The sequence below is a fragment of the Poecilia reticulata genome, linkage group LG10 (genome assembly GCF_000633615.1).
Source record: "Poecilia reticulata strain Guanapo linkage group LG10, Guppy_female_1.0+MT, whole genome shotgun sequence".
Lineage (NCBI taxonomy): Eukaryota > Metazoa > Chordata > Actinopteri > Cyprinodontiformes > Poeciliidae > Poecilia > Poecilia reticulata.
This window is the reverse complement of record NC_024340.1, coordinates 4,507,244-4,531,900: the sequence shown is the minus strand read 5'-3', so window position 1 is coordinate 4,531,900 and position 24,657 is coordinate 4,507,244. Positions and strand designations below refer to the sequence as shown.

General features: G+C 41.8%; 1 protein-coding gene across 1 annotated transcript in view; it reads right to left on the bottom strand.

The window, feature by feature from the left end:
• Positions 1 to 24,657, bottom strand: part of tenm1 (teneurin transmembrane protein 1) — a 320,904-nt gene that overhangs the window by 151,760 nt on the left and 144,487 nt on the right. The window contains exons 7-10 of the mRNA XM_017307003.1: positions 14,615 to 14,817; positions 11,377 to 11,584; positions 6,058 to 6,159; positions 2,871 to 3,065 (exon numbers count right to left, since the gene is read on the bottom strand). Coding sequence (XP_017162492.1) covers positions 2,871 to 3,065; positions 6,058 to 6,159; positions 11,377 to 11,584; positions 14,615 to 14,817 — 708 coding nt within the window. The remainder of the gene's footprint in view (positions 1 to 2,870; positions 3,066 to 6,057; positions 6,160 to 11,376; positions 11,585 to 14,614; positions 14,818 to 24,657) is intronic.

The window sequence follows — 24,657 nt, the reverse complement described above, 5'->3', positions numbered from 1 at the left end:
AAGAAAGAAAGAAAGAAAGAAAGAAAGAAAGAAAGAAAGAAAGAAAGAAAGAAAGAAAGAAAGAAAGAAAGAAAGAAAGAAAGAAAGAAAGAAAGTCGGGACAGCCGGCACGATGGATTCAATCCAAGGTCTCCGTTCTGTTTGTTTGTGGTAATTTACTGAGCTGCTTCATGAGAGATGGAGGCCGTCTGTAATCTCAGTGCCTTACAAACTGTTCATAGGCCTTCAGCGGTTCACATTTCGTCAAGTTGCAAACAGATTTTTATTTATTTTATGTTAAAGTAACAATAATTCCTGAGTGGAGAGAAGAATATATTTAAATATATAAAGTCGAACTAAAAAGCCAAGACTGTATTAGTTTAGCCTACTGGTATTGCAGAGTGTTGCACTGTTGTTACAGGTGCAAATCTTTTGTAGTATCTCTGTCAGCTTTGCACTTCTAAAAGCTGAATTCAGTGTTAAGATTTCATAGAGAACATCTCTATAAAATCGGTGGTTTTYATGTCTTAACTTCCAGGTTCTCAACTAGACTTCTTGGGTTTGGACTTTTACTGGGCACTTCATGCAAAATCTAAACCGTTCCATAGTGGCTCTAGCCGTGTGCTTAGGATCATTGTCCTGCTGGAAAACAAACCTCTGCTGCCTCAGTGTCAAGTTTTTTTCAGCCTAATCTTGCCATTGCAACTGTTCATTCAAATTCAAAAGTCATCATTTGCAAATATTTCACAGACTTGCAATGTTCAGTCATCGGACGTTTTCCGCAAATCTGACCAATCACATTAACGTTTTCTGTATTTCTTTCTTTTCTGACCAGTCACTGCAACTCGGCTTAATTTTGACCAATCCCCAATCCTTCTACTCCAACTTCCTGTTTCACTGCATTTCTTGAAAGCCCAACCTGCTGACTCTGAACTCTTTGCTTGTGGCAAACATTAAATGGAATTTCTTAAGGCTTTCTTTCAACAAATGGCTTTCTCCCTGCAGGTCTTCCATTAAGGACAAATTTGTGGAGTGCACAACTAATAGTTACCCTCATCCACAGAATCTCCCACCTGTGCTGTGGATCTCTACAGCTCCTTCAAAGTTAACTCGGACCAATAGGATGTTTTCTGATGATGGATTGAACTGAAGAACYTCGAGACGTTCGGAGTCAACCAGTGCTTCTGGAAGATTTAAAAGTCTTTTTTTTTTTTTTCCAACATGTCTATGGGTACACGGAATAAAATAACACATACTCWCAGCCTGGTATGAAATAAAAAACAACAAAAAACTAATTTCTCATAAGGGCTTTCAAAGATTTATAATTGATTTGCCGCTTCTAAAAACTGTTTCAACATGTTTCGCCCAGTTGGCAAAGTGGGCCCTTCCTTCACATCTCTCGGCTTCTGCGTTACATCAAGTTGTGACGCTGTCAAGGCAACAGTTTGTGAGTCATTTGCTGATAAATTATATAATGTAATAACTAATTCAAAGAGTTTGCCGGTTTTGATGTGGCGCAACAAGAAGTCCTGCTAGAAACAGACAGAGCCTGTGTTTGTAGTGAAACATTTGGGGCGTGCTCGGGATTCCACAGGCTTGCAGTTGAAAAGAAGCTGAATATGAATTATTTAATAAGCCACGTTTGATTGGCATTAAGAATACTTTGGCACAAAAAGATAAGTAATTGGAAGACGTTATGAAAGCTTTAAGTATAATGTCAGTCAGAGACGGTGTCATTGAGTTTAGTTACATTTCAACACTGTATTGCATTTGGTTGTATTAATGTAGGTCTATTTTTGCTTACAGTGTTAGTGAAGCAGATAATCTGGTTGACATTAAAATAATGCTTAGTTGAAATACAAATTGATGAAGTTTCACCTTCACTCAAGTAAATTCAGAAATAAGTTCAGTTGTTCTACATGAGTAAATATGAAAGGTGCAGAAAAACGCCAAGCTGGGATATCGAACCCAGGACTTGGAAGGGATGGAGGAAGCTACGAAAAGTTTCAAAGACTAGTCAGTTTTGACCCCAAAACCTTAAGAAAGCTGAACACAGATCCAATTTTTCAGTGTCACAGTGAGTTCAGGCTTACATACAATTCAAAAGCCGAATGGCTTCACCAGAACCGAATTTAGTTTCAAAATAAATCTGATACAAAGTTCGTGAGGTGACCTGAAGATGGCCGTGGTTAAAAGATTTTCTCACAATCTGATGGATTTGGAAAACTTTTGCCGGAAAAATGGACAAATAACACTAAGACGAGACATGGGACGCTGATAGGATGCTACCAAAGAAGACTCGAATGCTAAAATATAAAGACATTTTTCCATTTATTTAATATTTTTTTCTGGCTATGCACWTTTTTTTTTTAAATCAGCTGTCATTCTAATCCTTAAAGAGATGAATTCAGCTTCTCTCAGTTGACATTTGGCCCCACTCAGAATAAGTGTGAAATTGACTCAACTTCTCCAAGTTTATTTATCCAAATTTTGTGTCAGAAAGGAGTTTAAAATTTTCTTCTGAGCGTCTGAAGGATTTCACACAAACCTTTTGACTCTGCTAAAGCATATTCACTCCAGTTGTGAAAGCTCTATTTAAATTTAAGTAGACCGACTCTGAAATGTTAAGTCGCCATATTTTAACACTGCGTGACAAGTACATTCAGCAAATTGGGAGGCAAATTTGGCCTGAATTAATTAAAACGCACAGTACAGTTGTTCAGAGTCGGCAGAACCAGCTGGTACCTGACAGTCACCGCGATGGATCAACGTGAAATTGCTCTCAGCCTCCTAAATCCTGGTAAACATTAAAAATAGCAGTGCCACTCCCTCAGGTGAATGCAAATTGGGTCGACTTAAACGTTTGCCTCATTAGCTTGAAAACGTCTTACCTTGTTCACAGTTGACGCCCTTGTAGGCTGGGCTGCATATGCAAATCCCCTGGATGCAGTTGCCGTGGTTGGAGCAGGTGGGGTCGATGCATTGACCTTCCTCCACGTTACACTCCGCCCCCTTCCACCCTGGCAGGCACACGCACCTTCCCTTCTCGTACATCCCGTTCCCGCTGCACAACACCGGGCACGAATCTGCAACAGAGCAAACCGGGGTTACCCGCAGGGGCTCCGTCGGGTATGCTATTGCTAACCCATGCGCGGTATATCAGCCGGGAGACCGCGTTGACCTAGCATGAGTGGGGCTACGCTCTCTATCTCAGATAGTGCAGGGATTCAGCAAATCCTTGAGTAGCCTGTCTTTCCCTCCTTCCACCTATACACACACACACACACACACACACACACACTCGAGCTTTATCCCTCACGCTGTTTCAATTTACTCAAGCGCCACCTGAGCCTGGCTACCACGGCAACGCGGGAATGGTGGAAAATCCTCCCCGACGTCCCCCGCGCTCGTTCTGAACAGGCCGTGAAAACAATCGTGAAAACGGAAGATTAGGGAGGAGAGCATTAGGCGTTTTATAGGACGGGGGTGGAAAAAGGAGAGCTTTCTCCATGCAAAGATGGAGTGGTGTGTGGCTAATGTAATGATGGCCAGCTGGAATAAAGTCCGCCGGCGCTGGAGGACTCTTACTACTCTTACTACTTTACAAAAATTGTGCAGTTCGTGAATTTTGCAGGACAGTGATTTTTTTGTGCGCGTCATCGGTGGTAAAATTTGATTTATACTTCATGGTATTTCGTTACCAGAACTCCCTCCCCCCCTCATTTCTTAACACCAAATTAATAAYAWWTWWKTTTRTWWAWWAWAWRYWMKYTYKWWWKRMWYMYTMYYTWWCKTWYKWTWWAYAAWMAWWMWWRYTAKTWATTWRKTKKKWRKWRAKWRRYKWKYKTTTTYTKKTMKSGWMKSKMMYGWMAYRWAAWWWMAWTWWWWWYTTTWMTWTTWWMYWYAMMWSAAAWRAAAAAMAAAAAMSKWTTYMMYTTTYYKSMAAAWTYMMYWAMYKSMMMAWTTTTKKTWAAWWRSMAMMRKYMMYKSYYMRGRMYTYMRRWKKWAAAARRRGGKSMWYCMAAMMRKTTTTTTYYCCYYYTTYYTTTTYYKGGGRWYMWTTGTAATTAATAGCGTGTGCATTCTTCCTCAGGAGCACGTTATATATGTTTGTTTGATCCTTTGGTAAATCTCAGCCTCCGCTGGATCATAAATCCAGGCCTTGCTTTTATATATATATATATATATTTTTTTTTTTACAACCCCTGCTCAAAACCCGGTTTCTCGGCTTTCGAGCAGAGAACTGTACACTGTAGCACAAACAAATGAGCCAAGACGAGAGTCGGGGAATGAATAAATTATGAGCGTAAATAAATCATGGAAAGTGATAATCATATCACCTGTTTGTGCGCTGCGAGACAGACAACCAGGATAATTTAGCATGAGACAGAATGTCCCAGAGAGGGAAAAGTGGAAAGATAAAACAACAAAAAGCTGGGAAGACAGAGACAACAAGATAGAGAATAGAGGAAGGAGGTGTTAAGCGTATAGAGAAAATGACAAAAACCAAAAAAAAAAAAAAMAACACCTCAGAAAACCACAGTGTAGCTCTGGCATGCGACTATCCCACATACAGTAAGCGTTCTATTAATAGCTGTCATTCAAATAGAGACCCAGGCTCAAATGACCGATAGTGGTATGTGTAGCGGGCAGAAACAAACCGAGGTTGGCCGGTGGTAAAGGCCAGATGATGAAATAATGATTACTGTGAGTGCAATGCATCTTGCAGATATTTCCCACCAAAGTTGGGGGAACCACAGGGTATTTAGAAGTCTTTTAAAGTTGAATCTCTCTGCTTGAGAAACAGCAGGGTCCAAGCAGAAAAGCAGATGGTAAATGAGGTACTAAAAGCAGATTCAAAAGTAGAAACCAGCGCCACTGCAGTACGCCCGYAACGGTTCGAGGGCGATTGGTTTACACCGAGCAGAACGAACTTCCCGGTTCTTTCTTTAATCCGAGTGCTGGGTTTTATGCCGACGGGAATGCTGTTGGGTAGCTTTTTAGAGGAGTTATGCAAACTGGTAGCATGAGGTGTTTTGGGTCATTACAATGCCGTGGAAGATCTTGTCAAAGGGAAATATATCTTACAAAGCTSTTAGCATGGGAATTAATGTTTAGAATAATGGCTCAAGCCCGACCCAAACCCAAGACAAAATTTAGACAGGGTCAAGCCAGAATTATTTTCAGGCTTCGAGTCTGAAAACCAAATGAGAATGCAGRATGTAAAGTTCTGTTAATCTACTGATTATAGCCTAAATAGAGGAGTAGATAGTTTAGCCTGTTGAGAAAATAAACAAAGCTAGTAGATTGTGGAAGTTCATTAGACCCTAACAAGCGCAGGGCACTCCATGCTGCGCTTCCATCAATCACACATCCCAGATGATTTGCACTTTGCTCACCCTGCGGCTACAACAAGAGACACAATAGAGCTGGAAGACGTTAGACAAAAGCTAAAAACAGGAGAAGTTACACTGCATGCTTAAACAATCCAAACACGTAAGCAGTAAAATCTTAATTAAAATAACATAGGCTTGGGCTAATCAGTCAAACTCGGGTTGGGTTGAATTTTGTAGGCCTGAACTTTAATGTGAATTCGTCTTGCGAAGAAAGTCTTTTACATGCCTGTGTATATTCTCAGTGATCCATTGATGTTTACTACAACAGGCTTAAAGGGAAAAGTCTGATTGCCTTCAATTGAAGCCTGTTGAGGTAAAGGCTTTAACACAATTTATTATTATTTTTTTTTGTAATGCAAATCCAACCTTGTTGTTTTTAATTTATGTGGCAAAAAACAAAACAAAAAAGAAAACCAAAGCATTTATTTACCCAGAAGGTTTTAAAGTGGACTAGCGGACGACTTATCACATAAATAATGGTATAATAATTCATAATCCCTGCGCATCCTTGGGTAAAAAAATAGTCCCTTGGAGTGCATTTGATTCTTTCTTGTTGAATAATAGATGTTTTGGAAACAACCGGGGCTCTCATGAAACGAGGAAAACAAAGAACAGAATGGACAGGCGGAAGCACCTGAGCTTGCTTTTGTCCGAGCTCCGCTGGCCAGTCRATGCCTCTTACCTTTGGCGCAGTCGGGGCCCAAGAACCCAGCGAAGCAGTGACAGTGTCCAGCCACGCACTCTCCGTTCCCGTTGCAGTCCGTGGAGCAGCCATCCATGGAATCTGCACGACCACACACAAACACACACGCGGACGCGCACGCCGTCAGAAATCGACYGGAGAAAAAGGGCAAAAATTGCACATGTGACTGAATAAGCTGGCATGGCTCTCATGGTTTATTGAATGAAAAGATCTGATAAGCAATGGATGGCTCCCCAGACACAGGGCTTGTATTAGATTAGTCTGATCCAGCTGCTATCGCTCTCTGGGGAGCGGCCAAGCACTCACTTACACTCAGTACCACTAAGCACATTAAACTGCATTACAGGTTGGAAAAGCACCGCACGCAAATTTACAAACATCAAGACCTAATCAACAGGCCGTTTACAGGCGCGTAGTTTAAAACGAGGATGAACAAAATGGAAAAAGTAAATAAAGAAATCCAGCGTTGCCAGTGCAGGAGCAACGGGCGATGCTGCTGCTGCTGCTGCTGCTGCTGTTGTCGCCGCAGCATCGGCTGCAGCATCGGCGGCGGCCGCTCCCTGGGCCTGCTGGAGATCAATGTGCTGCTTGTTTCCACTAGTGTTTCGTCTCATCTGCTGGGCGTGAGTTTCATCATATCTTTCTGTGGGCTATACGTGTTTCATCACACTCCTCCATCGAACTTGAATTAACCGCCCCTTTCTTCTGCCGTTCCTGTGTTCTCCCATTGATACGTCCATCATGTCAGACTGCGTTCTCTGGGAACCGGCAGCGCTGCAAAGATGGATAAAGAGGTGGGAGTGGGGCAGAGGGGGATGGGGGGGGCGGAGGGGGGTTGAGCCCTTTTATGCTTTTGGAGCGTTATATAAGCCTGCTGAGCTCTATCAGCTCCAGCTCCAGATGCAGGATTTTTTTTTTTTTCCTTCGGTGGAGAAGCTCCCCAGAAGGCTTGCCGAGTTGGAGGATTTGAACTTTTTCTGCTGGTTGTCATGGCTTTGGCAAGCTCTATCTAAGCTAGATAGAGTAATTAAAACGGGTGTCAGGGATGTCATCTCTCTTATTCGACCCCCGTGTCGTCCCGCTCGCTCGGGCTCCTGTGAACCGGGGCTGGCGACTCAAACCGCCGCAGTCCCCGCTGGCTCGCCCGCTTTCTTTGCGGGGTGGTGGCGGGGGGGCAATGACAAATCCTTTCAGCGCACGCGCACGTATGCGTTTACAAACACACGCGAGTTACTACTCCAGGCGCATGTGACACATGCTAATGAGACAGGCCCCAGTAGCCCGGCAGCGCGGCGTTATCCTCCAGAGCGGCGCATCGCTGCAGAGACCAAAGTCATTTTCACCTCCATCACCTGTCATTGTCAGGCTGATGGAGAGAAGGAGTGCCAATCATCTGTTCTCCCACACAGTCAGGAGGACTCACGTTTGTTTCTGGGACTCTGACTCTTTCAGAAAAAAAAAAAAATACTATATTCGAATATTCCAATATTGCATTTGGCACCTGACACATACAATGAGTAAAAAAAAAAAAAAACTTATCTGCAAGGTCATAGAGTTCCTTTTAATCCATCTGAGACAAGCAGGGCCGTGAGGGGAGGGGTTATAACAATGATATAGGCTCCATCTTTCAGGTCAGTGTCCTGACCATAAAAAAAATAAAAAAAACTCTCCAGGCAATTAAGAGCCAATATATGAAAAGCCGCGTCTCTGTATGTTGCAGTGCAGTGTGTGAGGCAGTGTGTGCTTTCATAGAGCATCAACTCTGTTCTTTCCACTGACTAAACGCGCTCCAGCTAGAAATCACTCATGCCATAAGTTATTCAAGTTAAATGCTATTATAAAATGGGTGCTTCCAGCCAAGGGACCTGATTGGTCAAATAAGCATTCCAATTGTACTTTATGAGCCTGTAAAGTTTCAGCCATGCTTTATGACCCTTGGGGCTTTATGAATTTATGAAACAGTGAATGCGCTGCCAAGCTAACTAGAAATATCAAGGCGTACTGATGATCTTTTTTTTTTCCCCACTTTCTCTCTTTTTTTGTTTATCACGTTTTTTGCTGAAGGCTCCAGCTGGTTCACATCATGTCAGAAGTCTGCTTAAGAGATTTGTTGTGTTTTGTTGCTGTAGACGTTGTGAAAAAGCTGGGCAAGGTGAGTAATTTTAGGCAAATTAATCAGGATGCGGAAAACAGAACTCTGTCTGTGTAGATTTGGAGAGAACGCGGCGAGATTGTAGAAATAGTCGCGCTTTCGCAGTTTACTTTCAAATGTCAGCAGGCACTTTAGAGGAAAGCAATTGCTCCATTTATGGTCAAAAATATGTTTGGAAATATCATTTAAAACAATCTTCAAATTTGCAACCAGGGGATATTTTATTTCATTTCTGTTTTTTTGTGTGTTTTTTTTTTTACATGTCCAGTTTTCTTATTCTGGATGAACACTTCAGTTGTCACTGCAAGAAATAAAAACCTTTAAACAACCTTAAAATCTAAATTAAATATCCACTTATTGTCCCTGTTTATGCACCAGCTAGCTGTAGGTACAGCATATGTTGCTGTGACAGGAAGGTAGAAAAGTGTAATCCGTAATGAAGGGTGAAGTTTAGCACCTTTTACTGGATGCACAGTGATGCAGGGAATAAGTTGTTACCAGAGAGAAGTCGGCAAGATTGCAGAAATCATTAAGCCAAAGTTTTTTCGTGTCTTGCCTCCAAATGTCAGAAGCAAAGGCAGGAGGAAATGAGGCATTAGTAGCAGGAGTTACTGTCGTTATGGTCAAAAATATGTCGGGGAAATGTCATCAATAATTAAATTGATGACATTTTCATCAAATGTCCTAATCCATGAACCTTTTATTCTTTTTTTACAGGATAAGATTTTTTTCCCCCCTTCCCAAAGTATTAGCTACATACTTTTCGCTGCTGTAGTAGCTTGTTAGAGGAAATAAATCACTAAATTGGGTGGTAAATAACACTGAAGTGACTGCTAAAAGAGAACTGAGTTGGGTCATTGTTGCATAAAACAATTCAAGCTTCACGTAAAAGGACAAAACATTTCTTCCTTACCATCTTTGACCACTTTCCATTCACTAAGGGAAAATATTCTTCCTCAGCTTTACCTTAGCTGCACTRAGGTCYTTGAATCAACACTACTGCCCCCTATGTGTAAAGAAAAAAATGACTTGCAACAATGACCCAAATCCAGTAGATAARTTGGAGCCTTTTTCAAATTCATAATTTCAGTTTCTTGCTTAGGATTATCGGCCAGTCTCAACATTATACTCAGCTGTTTTCTTCAGAATCCAATCTTTTTACACGCAGAACTTTTACCTGTTAATGCAGCAGCTAGCTTTTAAAGATGCAGCACAGCTACGAGAAGTTGGACCATCCTGAGCACCAGTGAATGGAAACGAGCATCATCAATCATCATTTGTTTTGTTTGGGGTTTTTTTCTTCAGTTTTTTTTTTCCTGGAAAATTCAGTTTTTTCTCATATGACTGTGAAAGCAAATCTACAGAGAAAGAGCTGAGCATGCGGTATTCACACATCAGCATATTTGAAGGCATCTGAACGGCATCATTTATTCAGCTCTGTTTTATTTACATAAAGAGAAAAACGAACAGTAACGCTGACAATMTTCTGTCCTGCGCCGCAGCCTTGAGTCAAATAAAAGCAAATTCTATTAAAGTGAGATGGGCCATGCGATAAAGGTCAGCCACCAGCTCAGCAAACTCGTGTTGTTTTTTTTTTTTTTTATATATATATATATTTTTTTGCCTTTATCCAGATTTCATAACAGCGGCCATCCATGTTTTCTTCTGCCGTATACAAACCCCGCTCGTCAATATTCCGGCAGGCGCGTTTAAACATGCATGTGTTTGCTACATATTGTGTGTCTCCTCGCCTGCATCCAGCATCGTTTCATGCACTATATTACCGTYGTCGTGTTCTCATATTTTCTTCCTTGTCACAAACTACTCTGGCATTGATTTTATGTTATTTTATTTATTTTCACAGCGGTCTTGAGTCTTCCCCACCCCCCCTACTCTTATTTATACTCTTCTTTTTCTTGTTGGATCCTGTTACTATTTGCTGCGGAAAAGCTCAATTTCCCGACAGAGATCATCTCATCTCTCTCTCTCTCTCTCCATAAAGGCCCGGCTCTCTGGGCTTTCAGCGCGCCGCGTCTCTTTATGAGAATTTACTGAACCCCGGCTCGATGGTTTTGATTTTCTGCCACCAAAAACAATGCGGTGTCAGGTTCTGAACCTCGTTAGGGGCATGAATGGTCGGCGAAATGAACTCTGACACCGATCCATGCGCATTGTTTCCGTCTTTTGAGCCCAGCCACCTGATTAATAATTGTCGAAGTCATTAGTCGACTAAGCGCCTTCATTTCGAGGGCCTCTCTTGTCGTGTCTTTGCTTTCATCGTTATAAAGGAGCAACAGGGTGAAAAGCAAGCGAAAGGTTGCCGCCTCCCCGCTTTAGCTCMGAGTATCCGACTCGAAATCCTCTGGTCTATTCTAGACTGTACACATGCGCACACACACGCACACAACAAACGTGTCAACAAATGTTTGACAACTCTGAAATGAAATCTGTGTTTMGCTGTCAGGCTCTGTCAGTCACTGTGAAGAGGACTCTGTCGATATGAAGATGAAACATGTCTGCAGTACAATGTTTTTGGCTTCATGGAGCTTTTTACTGAAGAGCTTTTAACCTGGGATTTCAAGAGGTTGGTGATACACAACTTTAGCTTAAAAGCTTCAAGAGTGCCTCGGTGAAACACAGTTTGTGTTTAAAATACTAAAATATGAAAACAGACATTTAAAAACATTGTTTAAAAAACCCAAAAACAACAACTTTCGAGTTGGCTGCTCTCAAAACATTGTGCTCCTTTAAGGGTTTACTGGACAACCAGGTGAAGAAGCAATTACCCCGGTAATTATCCACTTGTCTATATTCAGCCGCATACTCTTGCATTATTCACATCCTTCAATTTACACTGCCATCCGTGTGTGTCATCRCAATGAGCCGCAGTTAGCAAGCCCTGTTATTACTACAGGAGCTGTCCTCCTCTTTTCTATCCGCCGTCTCTCTTGGCATGCCAAACTAACTGGCATAATAGGAAAAGTTTCCCCCACCAAATGTCAATGAGTTTCACATCACTCCTTATGTTTTTGCAGGGAGAAACATGGAGGACGGGGTGGGGAGGGGTGAGAGATGACAGGAAAAAGAAAGACGAGCAGCACTCACGGTCTGCGACACRCGGAGAGGGGAAGGGGTCYTGCACTCACCTATGGGCGTGCTGAGGAGYAGCACTTGCTCCAGGTTGCGTCCGTCGTTGTAGAGCGCCARGTGCCACGTGCCGGGGTCCATGTACTCGATGAAGCCGGTTTCCTGCAGGCCGCTCAGCAGCAGGCCCTTCGGGGTTTTGGCGGAGGAGACGGGATCGGTCAGCGACCTGGGCAGGGCCTTCCCGTCCAGCAGTTTCACGAAGTCAAACTGGAAACGACACACCGACAGGATCGCAGAGGTGTTTTCTGAGCYGGCACAGCAGAGCTCAGCGAAAAGCATTACTTAATATGTGCTTGTCAAAACTAAGGAAGCGATGCTTCACACGATAGCAATCATCTTAAAARATTGGCCAGGATAATGAAATTAGTAATTATTTGGAAATCTGAAGATATTTACAATTAAAATGTGAAACCATACACTCTAAAAAGTGTATTATTATGGACTTATTTACATTAATTTCACTTAATTCTTGTGGTCTAGTGATGACAACTTTTTTGTGCTGAATTAGCTTAAAAGCAAAAAAGAAGTGTAACTTAAAGGAACATTTTACTTCGACTTTTCTTGAAATAGTTTAGTTCAGTGCCACRTTTGTATCCTGTCATCATGACACATGACGCATAAACTTAACTGAATTAATTGTTACCAATTGAACCAATTCAATTAAGCTGGTTCAACTATTTTCTTTTTTTAATGAAATAAAAAAAAAACCTTTTTGTATTTAACCTATGACATCTCTGGAGACGTTACAGTTTTAAGTGGATGAATCATTTATGGCTGTTACTTAATAGCAACATTTAACTGGGAAAGCCGTTGTTGAAAGAAAGCCATAAGAAGTCCTGATTRGAATTTGCAACTGGTCAAATAGGGGACACAGCAGACACACCAACCAGATGAGGCACAGACTAAACCTTCGGCCAACTTTGAAAATACTGTCACATTGTTTGTAACGTAGCCAAAAACAGGTCCGTTTGTTGATCAAAACCAGGTGAAAGCTGCATAAAACTTGAGGCTGAAGTGGAGGTTCAACATTTATCAGGATGCTAAAGAATTAAACCAGGGTGTCAAACTCAAATTTTTGAAGTGTCCCTTGTCCAGTGCACTTAAATCAGTGACTGAAAAACCTCCTCAGCAAGCAGTCGAGTTCTATAGAGCTTTTCTATTGACCTAATTGTATGATTCAGCTGTTTTTAAGCAGAGATAAATGTAAAAGTTGCAGGGCACTGGGCCTCGAGGACCAGGGTTTGACACCTGGATTTTAGATAAAAAATTCTGCTTTTCATTTGACACAATATGATAGATAGGCATTTATAGTTATAGATTGAGAAAATGTGGGTGAATTTAAACTTTAAGGGTAATGAATCCATTTGCAAGGAGCAGCAACATAACGGTAAACGAGCATGTCAAAGTTAGGTAAATGGCGCCCACAACGTTTACTGTTAAGAGACCAATTTACAAAGGTACATATTTTAAAGACTGTTCATAAATCCTAATTATTATGGCAGAAATCTCAAAACTTAAATGATAAAAAAAACAGCCTGTGTCAATCCTAAACAGAAAGTTCTGGTTCCATCTTTTAGTTAGCATTTGCTAACGTGTCATTTTTCTCAAGAAAATTTCACCGCTCTGATCATATCTTTTTTCGGAGTCTTTGAAGCGCGCCTCCATCATACACTCTCTCCTATTGCCATTAACACCTGTGTGTTTTGCTGAGCGAAATGAACAGTGACATAAGGTGATAGAGCTAAGACGTGTCTTTTAGTCGATAAATGAAGAATAAATTGGCACGCCGCTAAAGCTTTGCCAGACTTACTGACATGAGACTGACATGTCAGCATGATTCCTTTTATTGCGTAGTTGTGAAAACACGCGGTACGCAACGGAGCCGGGTTAAAAGATCACAAGCTCACATTGCTGGATTTCAAATATAGACTGTTGGGGGGGGGGGAGACGACATTGTAGCAAGTATTGAGCCTCGGTTGATTCAACTCTGTGTCCTCCCTCTACAACTTGACATACATCGCAAGACTCCCCATTTTATACGTTTAAACTGTTCTGTTCTTCTTTCTCTCCCTCCTCAAGTCTCTCCACCAGCAGCAGCAGCAGCAGCAGCAGCTCCCTCTTGCCATCTATCCATCCCTCAGTCCTCCTTGAAGTAGCAAAGCCCTCACTGAGTCTCATTCCCCTTGAGGGCTCTGTGTCACGCGAATGTCAAAAACGGCTAATTAGACCTCTTCATGCAGACAAGAGCAGGAAAGCACTGATGTTAAAAAGCAGATGACTCAGAGTGAGACGCATCCTTTGTCTCTATACGTGCTTGTTACATGGCACAACACCAGCCGTGTACAGCGTCTCTGTGTGTGTGCGCGCGTGTGTGCATAGTTGAAATGAACTCGTGTGTGCGTGTGTGTGTGTGTGTGTGTGTAAGCTTAGAAGCACAGAAATAATCGTTTTGTTGGAAAAACAACAACATCCACGCTTCTTAAGACAGCTTGGAAAAATATTCCTCTCCTATGGGGACGATATTCTTTTTTTTTTTTGCAGTAGACAAACAGCAATATGCAACATTACAGCCTACATCTGATGAGATTAGGACCCACTGGCTGATTACTCTACTGAGCCTGATTAAAAAAAACAATAAAAAGTGGGTTTTCCATCATCTCTTACGCTGCGTTTTAACACAGCTGAAGTCACAATTTAATTGTTCTCATTTGCATATTCGCTGTGTCTATTGTCAAAACAAGTTGGAAGCGGTGATTTGTTCGCGGCTCTTAACTGTTACCTGTTTAAACAGGCAGGTAACAATTCACGCTCCGCTGGATTGCCGTATCAATCAACCCGTTATTGTGTTCTCACAAATTCAGCCGACAGAAACGCATAAATACAGTTTATGGACACATGTCTGACTGCAAMTCAATATTTYTAAGAGCGAGAAACAAAACTGATTTGAATCCTCAATGGRAGACGGGATTCCTGGCGTAATAATGCGAGACGTAGACAAGGAATTGCGCTGAAGGAAGCAAGACAAAATGACAGTTTCGATACCTACAACGCCCTTGCCAAGGGAAAAAAAAAAYTTATTTCCACCCCATTTGAAATACTTCATTGTGAGAACTGGATTGAGTTCTTTTAATAGGCACCCAAATCCAARGCCAGACAAAGGGAGGACAAACTTGGGAGGAAAGGCGCAGTGCGGCCCATCTGGATGAGCAGCACTCTCCAACAAGGAGCGATCCCTACCTGAGTATGTGTGGGCGGGATGTTCCTGCGACCGTAGACCCCCAGCAGCGCGTTGTGYGACAGCGACAGATTGAACTTGACGTAGGTCGGATGGTGGACGGTCATGTGAAACCTCCAGAAGAGGCCCGGCGGGATCGCCTGGCTCTGCTGGGTTCCGATGTCGATCTCGCCACGGTCGATGGCGCGGCCCCTCACCCATTTCTCTGCAGGTGAAAGAAGAAGAAGGAGAAGAAGGAGGGGGGAAAAAAAAGCACAGGTGAAACACGTTAGTCACATGCTGGAGATTTATCAAGGTGGACAAKGAGTCCTATTCAAGATCACCGGGAGCAATTAATAACCAACCTAATGTCCTATAACAGAGGCCAGATCAGCAGCACAGCTAATTAAGTGAAACTGAATAGATCTCCAAATGACTAAGCGAGAGTCAAAAAAAAAAAAGAAAAAAAAAACATCTTTTCAAGGAAGTAGGCTTTGGCAGTCCTTTGGATACACTGTGCATGAAGATGAACTGCTTTAGAAAGCCAGTGTTGGGGTCTGAAAGCTCTCTACCGGGGCTTTGTTGTACACTATATTAGCATCTGCTAACAAGAAAGATGGATGCATGCTTCTGGATGTGTGTGTGTGTGTGTGTGTGTGTGTCAGAGAAAAGAGGAAACTGGGGATCAGAAGAAAAAAAAAAACGTGAGGAGGGCACCGCACACACACGCGGCCACACGCATTCACAAACAGACCAACTGCGCACAGATAGTGTCTTGAGTGAGAGCCCGTCTTTGTGTGTGGAGAGAATAGGGTCTATCCAGCAGTCCCGCCGGCCATCAGCTCCTCTCCTCTCTCTACGTAAAGCCTTTGTCAAGCCCCAGTCCTGAGTCTTTTGTGTACGGCRGGGTGGAGGGGGCACAACTCTCTTTGTGCTGGCCTTTATGGAGAGCTATATCTCTGCTTCTAAACTAAGATGGAGGAAATATGTTGACAGAGGGGAGCCAGCCAATCGTTACCACCACAAAGGCAGAAGAACAGTTAGGGGCAGATTCATGGACGAGTCTGCCCGCTCTCAATCCATAACGCCCGCAGCTCCACCACTCCATTATGGCGACACAGTGCACACCCACCGGCCGGCTGGCGTATATCACCTGTGCTGTCACGCTGAGAGAGGGAGCTAAGAGTGCTGGTCTGGGAGGTACTTTCAGCTGTGCTGGAAGTGGCTTTAGAAAGGGCGCCGTGTGTTTGACTGCTGCTCTGCCCTCCGTTTGGCTTTACATGTGGAAGGGGGTCCAGAAGTCTTAATGGAATTTCGCCACCTCAAACATACCTACAAAGTCTCCAGGGCGGCTGCAGAGCGCTACAGCACATTATATAACGACACATCAAAACAACAGCTGAGCAATGCCATCGACCACGACACCCAGCAAAGAAATCTGGGTCTTTGCACAAACTCCAGTAGCGAAAAGCTTTGGGAGATTTTTTTGATCCAGTAAATGACAAAGCTTTAATGTACACCAGATTACCAGATGACAGCAGCGGGATTTCATGAATTGATTACAAGAGCTTGTGAAACAATGTGAAACACAACAGAGCGAGCAGAAAACCCTCCCAGGGCGATAATGTGATTGTAAATTATACATTTGTGATATCTGTGAATGAAACACACAGATACAGTAGTTCCAACTCTTCCTTCTGAGTACAAACTTACCGGCAAAACATCGGCTGATCAGAAACTGAATCCGTCAACATTTGAAGACTCAAACACTTATAACACAATGTTATAGTATACCACACCATATTATACTAAACAATGCAATACCATACCACACTATTCTATACTAAACTATACTACGCCATACTACACTGAACTGCATTATACTATACAACACTATGTTATACTACAACCCACTACATTATACTACACTACGCTATGCTAAAGCCACCATACCATACTATGCTATACAATATTATACTTTGCTATACTGTACTATACTACACTCCACTACACTGTGTTAAACTTTACTGCATTACACTATACTGCACTATACCAAACTGCACTATACTACATGCTGCACTATGCTGTTCTATGCTATGCTGTACTGCACTACACTATTTTACACTATACTATACTATATTACACTACTTGAAAAATCTCCATCTGCTTGATCGACCTGATCTGGAGAACCAAATTGCTGTCATTCTCAAACTGCAGTACAAAGGCTCCAAATAGAAAACATTGCTACACCTTTAATTAACTCTAAATAGAGAAGTAAGCTTGGAGTAAACCCGACATACTGTCTTTTGTTTTGTAAAACAAAACAAAAGACAACACAAACGCCACTACTCAAACCCACTTGGTACAAACACTTCCGGACCTCTGACTTGGCTTAGTAGTGCAACTTCTCCCATTTTTTAGCCTTTGCTTAACATCTTACAGGTCCACAATGTCGCTTGTTGTAACTGCAAGGTGAGTCAAGTGCAAATCTTCTGGGATGTGTGACTGATAGGAGAAGAGAGGAGTGTGCTTTAGTTGTGCAGTGCACTGCACTTGTTACAGTCTAATTAACTTCTGCACCTCTCTTTCGAGTAAACACCTTCTCCTCTGCAGCTGCATTAAGCGAATCAACATAACTTTTTACCGTGCATTCTTGTTTAGTTTCTCTGTGCTCCATGTACTGTAGGCCTATTAAAAACACACCCCAGCACCGCCAGCCTGACCCTACCTGTCTATTAAGTATATCATTTCAGCCTGACTCGACCCAAATTTTGGTTCAGGTTCCTGCTATAGATACAAACTCTAACCTTCTCAATGCTTTTTAAGTATTTGCATTGGGAGCAGAAGTGTATGTGCATTATCTACAGATAGACCTTCCACGTGTACATTTCCTGTAAATAGCCTGGGAACACTTGGTGGAATTGCACTTTAAGTCACATGAATATTTACTATTCAGCCAGCAGTAAATGACTTTTCATGTCTCTTTGCAAAGTCTGCAATCATGTTTTAATATTGAGCCCAAACCTTTCGAAATGTCAAACAGCATACTAATAAACACAAAATAACTGCAGTAAAAAAAGTAATGGTCAAGCACACTTAAAGTAAGCATTCACACAATCTTGGCCATGTCTGTCTCAGCAAACTGTTCCTTCTTATGCTAACCCACACTTTCTGTGTCTGGTTACAAAAAACATTAAGATCAGCAGATGGTTGGACGTACTAATAAAAAAAAAAAGATCTTTTATTCAGCTTTAGATGAATGAAACATGAACAGGGCAGGGCAGAGCACTGTCAGGCACAGAGGCGTGCAGGCTGACCGGCGGGCAGATGAGCATGCAGGTCCTTCTGATGCTAATTACCGTACGGTGCCTCGCCGAGCCTGACGCAACAAGGGGACAGAAAAGTGGCGTTCAGGTCAGCTGATGGGAAGCAGAGAGAGAGAGAGACAGAGGAGAGGGGAAACACGAGAGGAGGCTTGCCTAGAAAAGTGGGCGGCTGTGTCATTTTACAGCTGCTGATGCAAGACAGGAGAAAACCTGCGTTGCGTTTCTGTAATTGTGTCTCATCAGTGAAGGGTAAATCCGAGCTAGGTGAGGGTCTGAGGCGATGTGGGAAGTTCCACGACCTTTTCAAACTGCTCACATGACTGCTGTCGATCAGCCATGATCTCAACAAAGAAAAAGACAAAACATCTTTTTCAAATGGAAAATCTCTGCTAATTTCTTCTTGAATACAAGCTTAAATGAACGAGGCAGTGTGCAAACAGCGAGGTAAAATTTCTTCACGCCTTGCTGTTTCCCAGCTTTAGTAAAGGAAGAAAACCGCTCGAAATTCACACCTACTACTGGTTATTAGCCAAAAAAAAAGAGATAAAAATAAATGTTATTGCATGAATCTCCTCTTGTGCTTTTCATCATTAGCTGGCAAGCAAAGCAATTTGTGAGCAAAAACATCTGTGAGATTTATTTAAAAAAAAAAAAAAACATGTTTTCTTTTTTTTTTAATAAAGAAGTGATTAAAGGTCTCTTTGGCTTCTTCATGTCTAACATCAAACAATAAAGCAGCCTTGACAGAAACGATTAATCATTAGTGCACTTCTGTAAACTAAATAGCCTGCATTATATTAATGATCCTGCTTCAGCCAATTATGCAGGTAGAGCTGCATGATGTACAACAAAACGTACTACTGCTTTGACTTAACACCATCTACTACTTTAAAAAAAAAAACAGGCTGGGTAATTTTCCTCAAACTGCTGGACATCAAGATCAGATTTAGTGTGGTTTTTTTTTTCTTCTCCAAAACTCTCTTTCTTCGGTGTGGTTTGTTCTCAAATTATTCTATCTATTCGGGGTGCGACGGCGTGGCTCAGTAATGGTTTCCATTCCCGACCCCGGGGTATTTACTGAATGTTTTCCTGTTCTCTCTCAGCCCTTCTTCCTGTAAACCACTCATTAATAAAGAGATATAAAAGAAACTGACATCTGCCACATAAAACACCATCAAACTGCTGTTAGCATCTGATTTCTGGTAAATTGTAAGCTATTATTAAGAGCAGACGGGTGCTGTAAGCTTGACCATCTGTTGCATCTGTGTTTGCATAGCCTAGTAAAAAAAGACCATGAGGCTGAAACAACAGAACATGCCCCCTACAGACAGTGAAGATGTGTGTGGCTCTAGTGTGAGGTTGCAGTGCTGTAACATTGATTTGATGCTAAGCTAAAGGAACATTTTTAAAATTAGTGTTTTTTTAATTATGTATTTTCCAGGCACATAGTGCCATTTTATAGCACAATCAAGTAACTATGTTAACTTCAGTTGTTAAAAACATTCTCTATATATATCTATCTATCAAAATGACAAAAGAAATTTTACTTTGTAATTTAATGCTTTGAAATTGGGCCTTTGTCTCTTTAAAAGCTCCTGCTCTTTCTGAAACTCCGCCTTCAGGAAGTCATCACAACATGGCTCCTCTATTAACCCTTTAACAACGTTTTTACCAGTGTTGCTCTGAGAAGTAGCTCCTAAAACGAGCTCAGATGATGCTCAGTTCCACCTGGTGTTTGCTAATTGCTGCTGGCTAGTCTGGAGGTGCTGAGTGAGGGAGAGGTGGCGGAGGGCTGCTCTGTGAGGCGGAAGCTGTGAAACCTGGAGCTCAGAGGAGGAGCTGCGTCTCCAAAGCGTGCTTAGTGTGTTTTGAGGAGCGTTGTCCAACTTCTGTGTTTAAGATCCACTTCCTGCAACACTTAGATTCATGCTCCAATGTAACTGAGTCAAATGAACGGCTGAAAAAWTTTTTTTGTTTTTTTACTGTTTCTATGATGACCACGTTTTCACTGATAAGCCTGTATTCTTTAAAGTGAAAAAGTGAAAAATTATGCAAGGGTTTGAGTGCATGCGAACAAAGTGGTTTGTCTGTTTAGAAAAATGTTTCTCAACCTTTTTTGGGCCAGCGCCCTACGATCCATTATCCAGGTCCCTCACCGCTCTCCATCAAAGAATTTGCAGGCTACTTCACACTGAATATTATTTCATTATTAATATTACTATCACTGTTGTTTATGTTTGATTTTTATGGTTGTTTCTGGAGTTATTGTCAAAAATAATTTTCCAGAGAACAAAAGCGCCATGCAAATAGAAATTATTTTTACAGACATCTAAGAAAAATGCAAAAAATGGACATTCATCTTAACTGAACTCCGACTATGTCAATCATAGCTCTTCTTTTGTCCAATATTTCTGGTGGTGCAGCTCTGTGCTGCCTTCAGGAGAATGGGACATCAGAGTATCATCCATAAAATTTCACCCACATGGCATTAACTGTGTAAACCAGAGCTTTCAGTGGAAAAACTAAAGTTCCAGATCATTTTAATGCCATACAAATATAGGACAGGAACATGGATTATATCTTTATATAGACCTGTCTATTGATTTATAGATTAATAGTTCGTTGCTCTGTTCTATGTCACAATTCTCCTATTTCAGAGTTTTGCGCAACGTGCACATTATCTTTTTTTTTTTTTTTTACTACATAAGGCGTGGAGCGGTCGGGAAGCGCGTATCGATGGAGAAAAGCAGACTGACGTAAACCTTTTAGCTCCAGTATTCTGATAATTAAAATTAAAAAGTGCTGTTGTGCTACGGTTTCATACCAGATCACTCACAGAACCAATGTTAACTCAATAAAATGAGCGCTCTCTATCGTGGAACCACCCGTGGAGGGATTTCTTTACTTAAATGGGTTCATTTTTCAGAGGGATACAAAGTCAGGGTATCGTGATTTTAGTAATTACATGTTTATAAGAGCAATTTTCTGTTGTCCTTCCATGGAAGTGGGCAGCCTTCAAACGGACATTAAAACACTTTTTAATATAAGTTGTTGCTTTGACATGATCACAGAACTGCCAAAACATAAGCACAAAAATCCTCAATAAAACATAAAATATGTGAAAATCAGACACCAGACAAAGTGAATCACAGCAACTTCATCAGCCGGTGTAACGCTGACCTGATGCGGTGAAGCTACTAGTAGCAGGAGAACGAAGCTGCGCCAAAAGCTAGCAAACACTGAAAAGAAGAGCTGCCATCGATATAGATGCAGCAGGTTTTAATGTTACACAATACAGTTTTAGCAAGTTGCTCAAAGTCTAAACTGGTATAGTTGTGCACTTAAGGTGTAAAGTTTACCTTCGACCAAACGCCCCCCAAAGGAATTCCAGCGCCCTCGTTTTGAAAAAATGTCTGCCAGCGCCCCCTGCCGTCCTCTGAACGCCCCCCGGGGGGCGGTACCGCCCACATTGAGAACCGCTGGTTTAGAAACTGGAAGGGGCAAAAATCCAGGTATGAATCCCCAAAGAGGCAAGCCAACCTGTTCCTAAATTTAAACACTAAAATACTTCGATTGATCAAACCTGAACGAAGCAAATAAACACTGATTGCAGATTTTCTAACACAAAGTTTGTGATTTGTGAAACCCTCATAAAAATTAAAAATTTTTTCCCCCCATAAATATTGCTAAAATCCCGTCTCATCTCAACCACATTTTGTGAGCACAACATCGTTTGGTCTAAATTCATGAACTTTCACCCCATTCATCGAGACACCCCTAAAGTCCACGTGAATCTTTTGTTTTTAAAAATCGATGCGAGTTTGCAGGCCCATTTAGGCCATTTAGCTCAGGGTTTCATTGCCTGTCCGCACCTGTGTGTGTGCGTGTGTGTGCGTGTGTGTGCGCGTATGTGCGTGTGTGTGCGCGCGTGTGGCCGGGTGTGTGTCAGGCCGGCGAGGAAGAGGAACTACATTATGACTCGGGACACGAGGTCTAATTAATTCCTCTTGCCTACGGGAAATTCAGGTAAAACAATTACACCTACAATCTATTTTTCAACACACTGTCTTCGCAATTAATGTTATTACCCCTCATGTTCTAATGAAGCAGAGAACAGCATTACGCTGCAGTCAGGGTCTTGGTAACGGGACACGTCCGAGGGGACCAAACCGCACGCGCACGTGTGTGTGTGTGTGTGTGTGTGTGTGTGTGTGTGTGTCTGAATAGTCAATACTGTCCGTGTGTAAATCATGCATGTATCGGCGCAGACAACATTAATACTGTTCCGAATGCAAGAGAGATTGAGTTTGCCGCAGGATGAATAAAAATATCACAATGGGCAAGGTCTCTATAATTACTTGGATTCAATTAAGGGCCTTTTGAGCAGGTGGCTTAATAAGCTTTCAGCCTCCCCTCTCCACTGTGCAGCCTAATGAGTGTCAGTCAGAGTCAGGAGAAGATAATGCTCCGGGCCCCGGGGCCTTCTATTACTTCTACCGTCTGTCTTCACCTTCTACCATCAGGCCTCGGGTTACATCTGTGACAGATATGTCTGCCTGTTCACAAACTCATTCACTGCTTGACACCGACGCTGTTACATATTTAACATGTGTTGCACAAGATGGCATAAGGATGAAGTATTCAACTTTCTTTCTTTTCTTTTTTTTTGTTCTAACTGAGCTCCTGCAAAAGTTTATAATAAGGCTAAGTCTGGGCAGATACTTAACGCCTGTAAGTCAGTGAACCGCAGAGTGAATTTCTCCTCTTCAGCTGTGTCATTATTTCATGTGAAAGTAAGAGAAATCACTGTGAGGTTTTGTGACGAGATGTATCGATTTCCATTAAGAAAAAAAAAAAAAAAAAAAAACTTTTAAGAACTTTGACTTTCAGGATTGATCGAGGGACATTTAAAAAATGTTAAAGTTCACACATAATCTCTTGGATCACGGTAGTAAAAGTATAAATGCAGTAAGAGTAAAATTATACTTGATAAAAAAAAATTTTAAGAACTAACCATGAACAGCACAAATACTGTGAAAGTTACAGATAAATGCAGAAATTAGTAAATGGTTAAAATAAAGTCATTAATTTGGCAAAAGATTAGCAGAAAAAATATAAGACAGAACAGCTTTGAACTATTATTACACTTTTCAATGTTGCATATATTCATAATTGCCTTTTGGTTTCAACTGCGATACTTTATCAATGTGTCACAAATCCAATTCATTCCATTTATCATTTAGTTTTCCAACTTGTTTGTGATGTCTTCTTTCTCTTATTACTCATTTATCGTTTAATTACTTGTTTAAACTGATCATTTCATTTCATATAGTGGGAGCATTTTATTTAATTTTTTTTTACATTTTTAAATTGCTACGGGAATCAATGAAAAAAGTCATGATACATGCTTAAAGTTTTACTTGACATATTTCAGTTCAAAAACACTATTATTTTATTTATGTTAGTTTAACTCATGTTATGAAAATGTCTTGGATAAAATCATAAAGGAGTCGTTGTTGGTGCTGGTGGTAAATATATCTATATCTAGATGCAAGTCACCTTCCTAAAATAAATAGCCCAAGTCTTTTGTTTTCCTTTCTTTTTTAGGCAGAAGTGGTTGTGGCAGAAAAATCCTCCTCTATCCTTTGTTAAAAGATTATTTGAAAATCCCTTTTGCCAACAAAGCACTTATTTTAGAATAGAAAGGTGACAATATTATTATATTTATCACAAAGACAAACCCAACTATTATTATTTTGTAACCCGAAACATCAAATCTGAGGTTTTACAAAACAAAACAAAACAAACAAAATAAAAACAACAGTGACTCCTAAGAGTCTCTCTGTCGCATATGAAATGAGTCGTCTACACTGTAAACAGCGACTGCAGCTTTAAATCACACCCGACTTGTCCAGCCACATTTTAATGGCAGGTTTTTTGGATGCGGGCTGTGTCGCATGCAGACATGTTTGTGCTCTCTTGACTCGAGGAGCTCAAGCAGAGAGCTCACTAAATGATCTATGCTGCATCACGCACGCGTGTCTGAGCTGTGAGTATGTGCGCGTGCTACACCCCGAGACTGTACCCCAGCGTGAGAAAATCAATGCATCCGCTGTTACACGGCCCAGTCCATCAGAGCTCGCGCGCCACGCACACAACCCGCCGCGTTCTTTCTCACCGTTTCTGCACACACACACACACACGCACGCACGCACGCACGCACGCACGCACACACACCCCACCTCTCTCTGCACAACCCGCCTCCCCTTCCACCCTCTCTCTCTCTCTGCACGCAGTCTGGAATATTGATGTGCTCTTTAAGAGCCCTTCTTTCTGTCTGTGTCACAATCCATCCATCTCCACACCATTTCTAAACCACAACGTCAAGACAGAGTAAAAACAGCTCGGAACGCGGTTTTACAGCCGGTTTACACAATCGCCTCAGCTCAGATGGCGTAGCTCCGCGCTTTTATCATCTCCACATTATAATGAGGCAATATTCCCATCTACTGTATGTCACTTTGTGTCATTTCGCGTTAATAAGTCAGACGTTCCCACAATGAGTGAGATTTTACTCCCCCCCTCCTCGAGTCCTGATGTACTTCATTAAGGCAGGGAATCCACTGACACAAACTTTCTTTTTCTAGGCACTTCTGCTTTCATCTGCACCAGAGGAATCTCTCTCTGCGTGGGTGCGCACGTTCATGTGTGTGTGTGTGTGTGTGTGTGTGTGTGTGTGG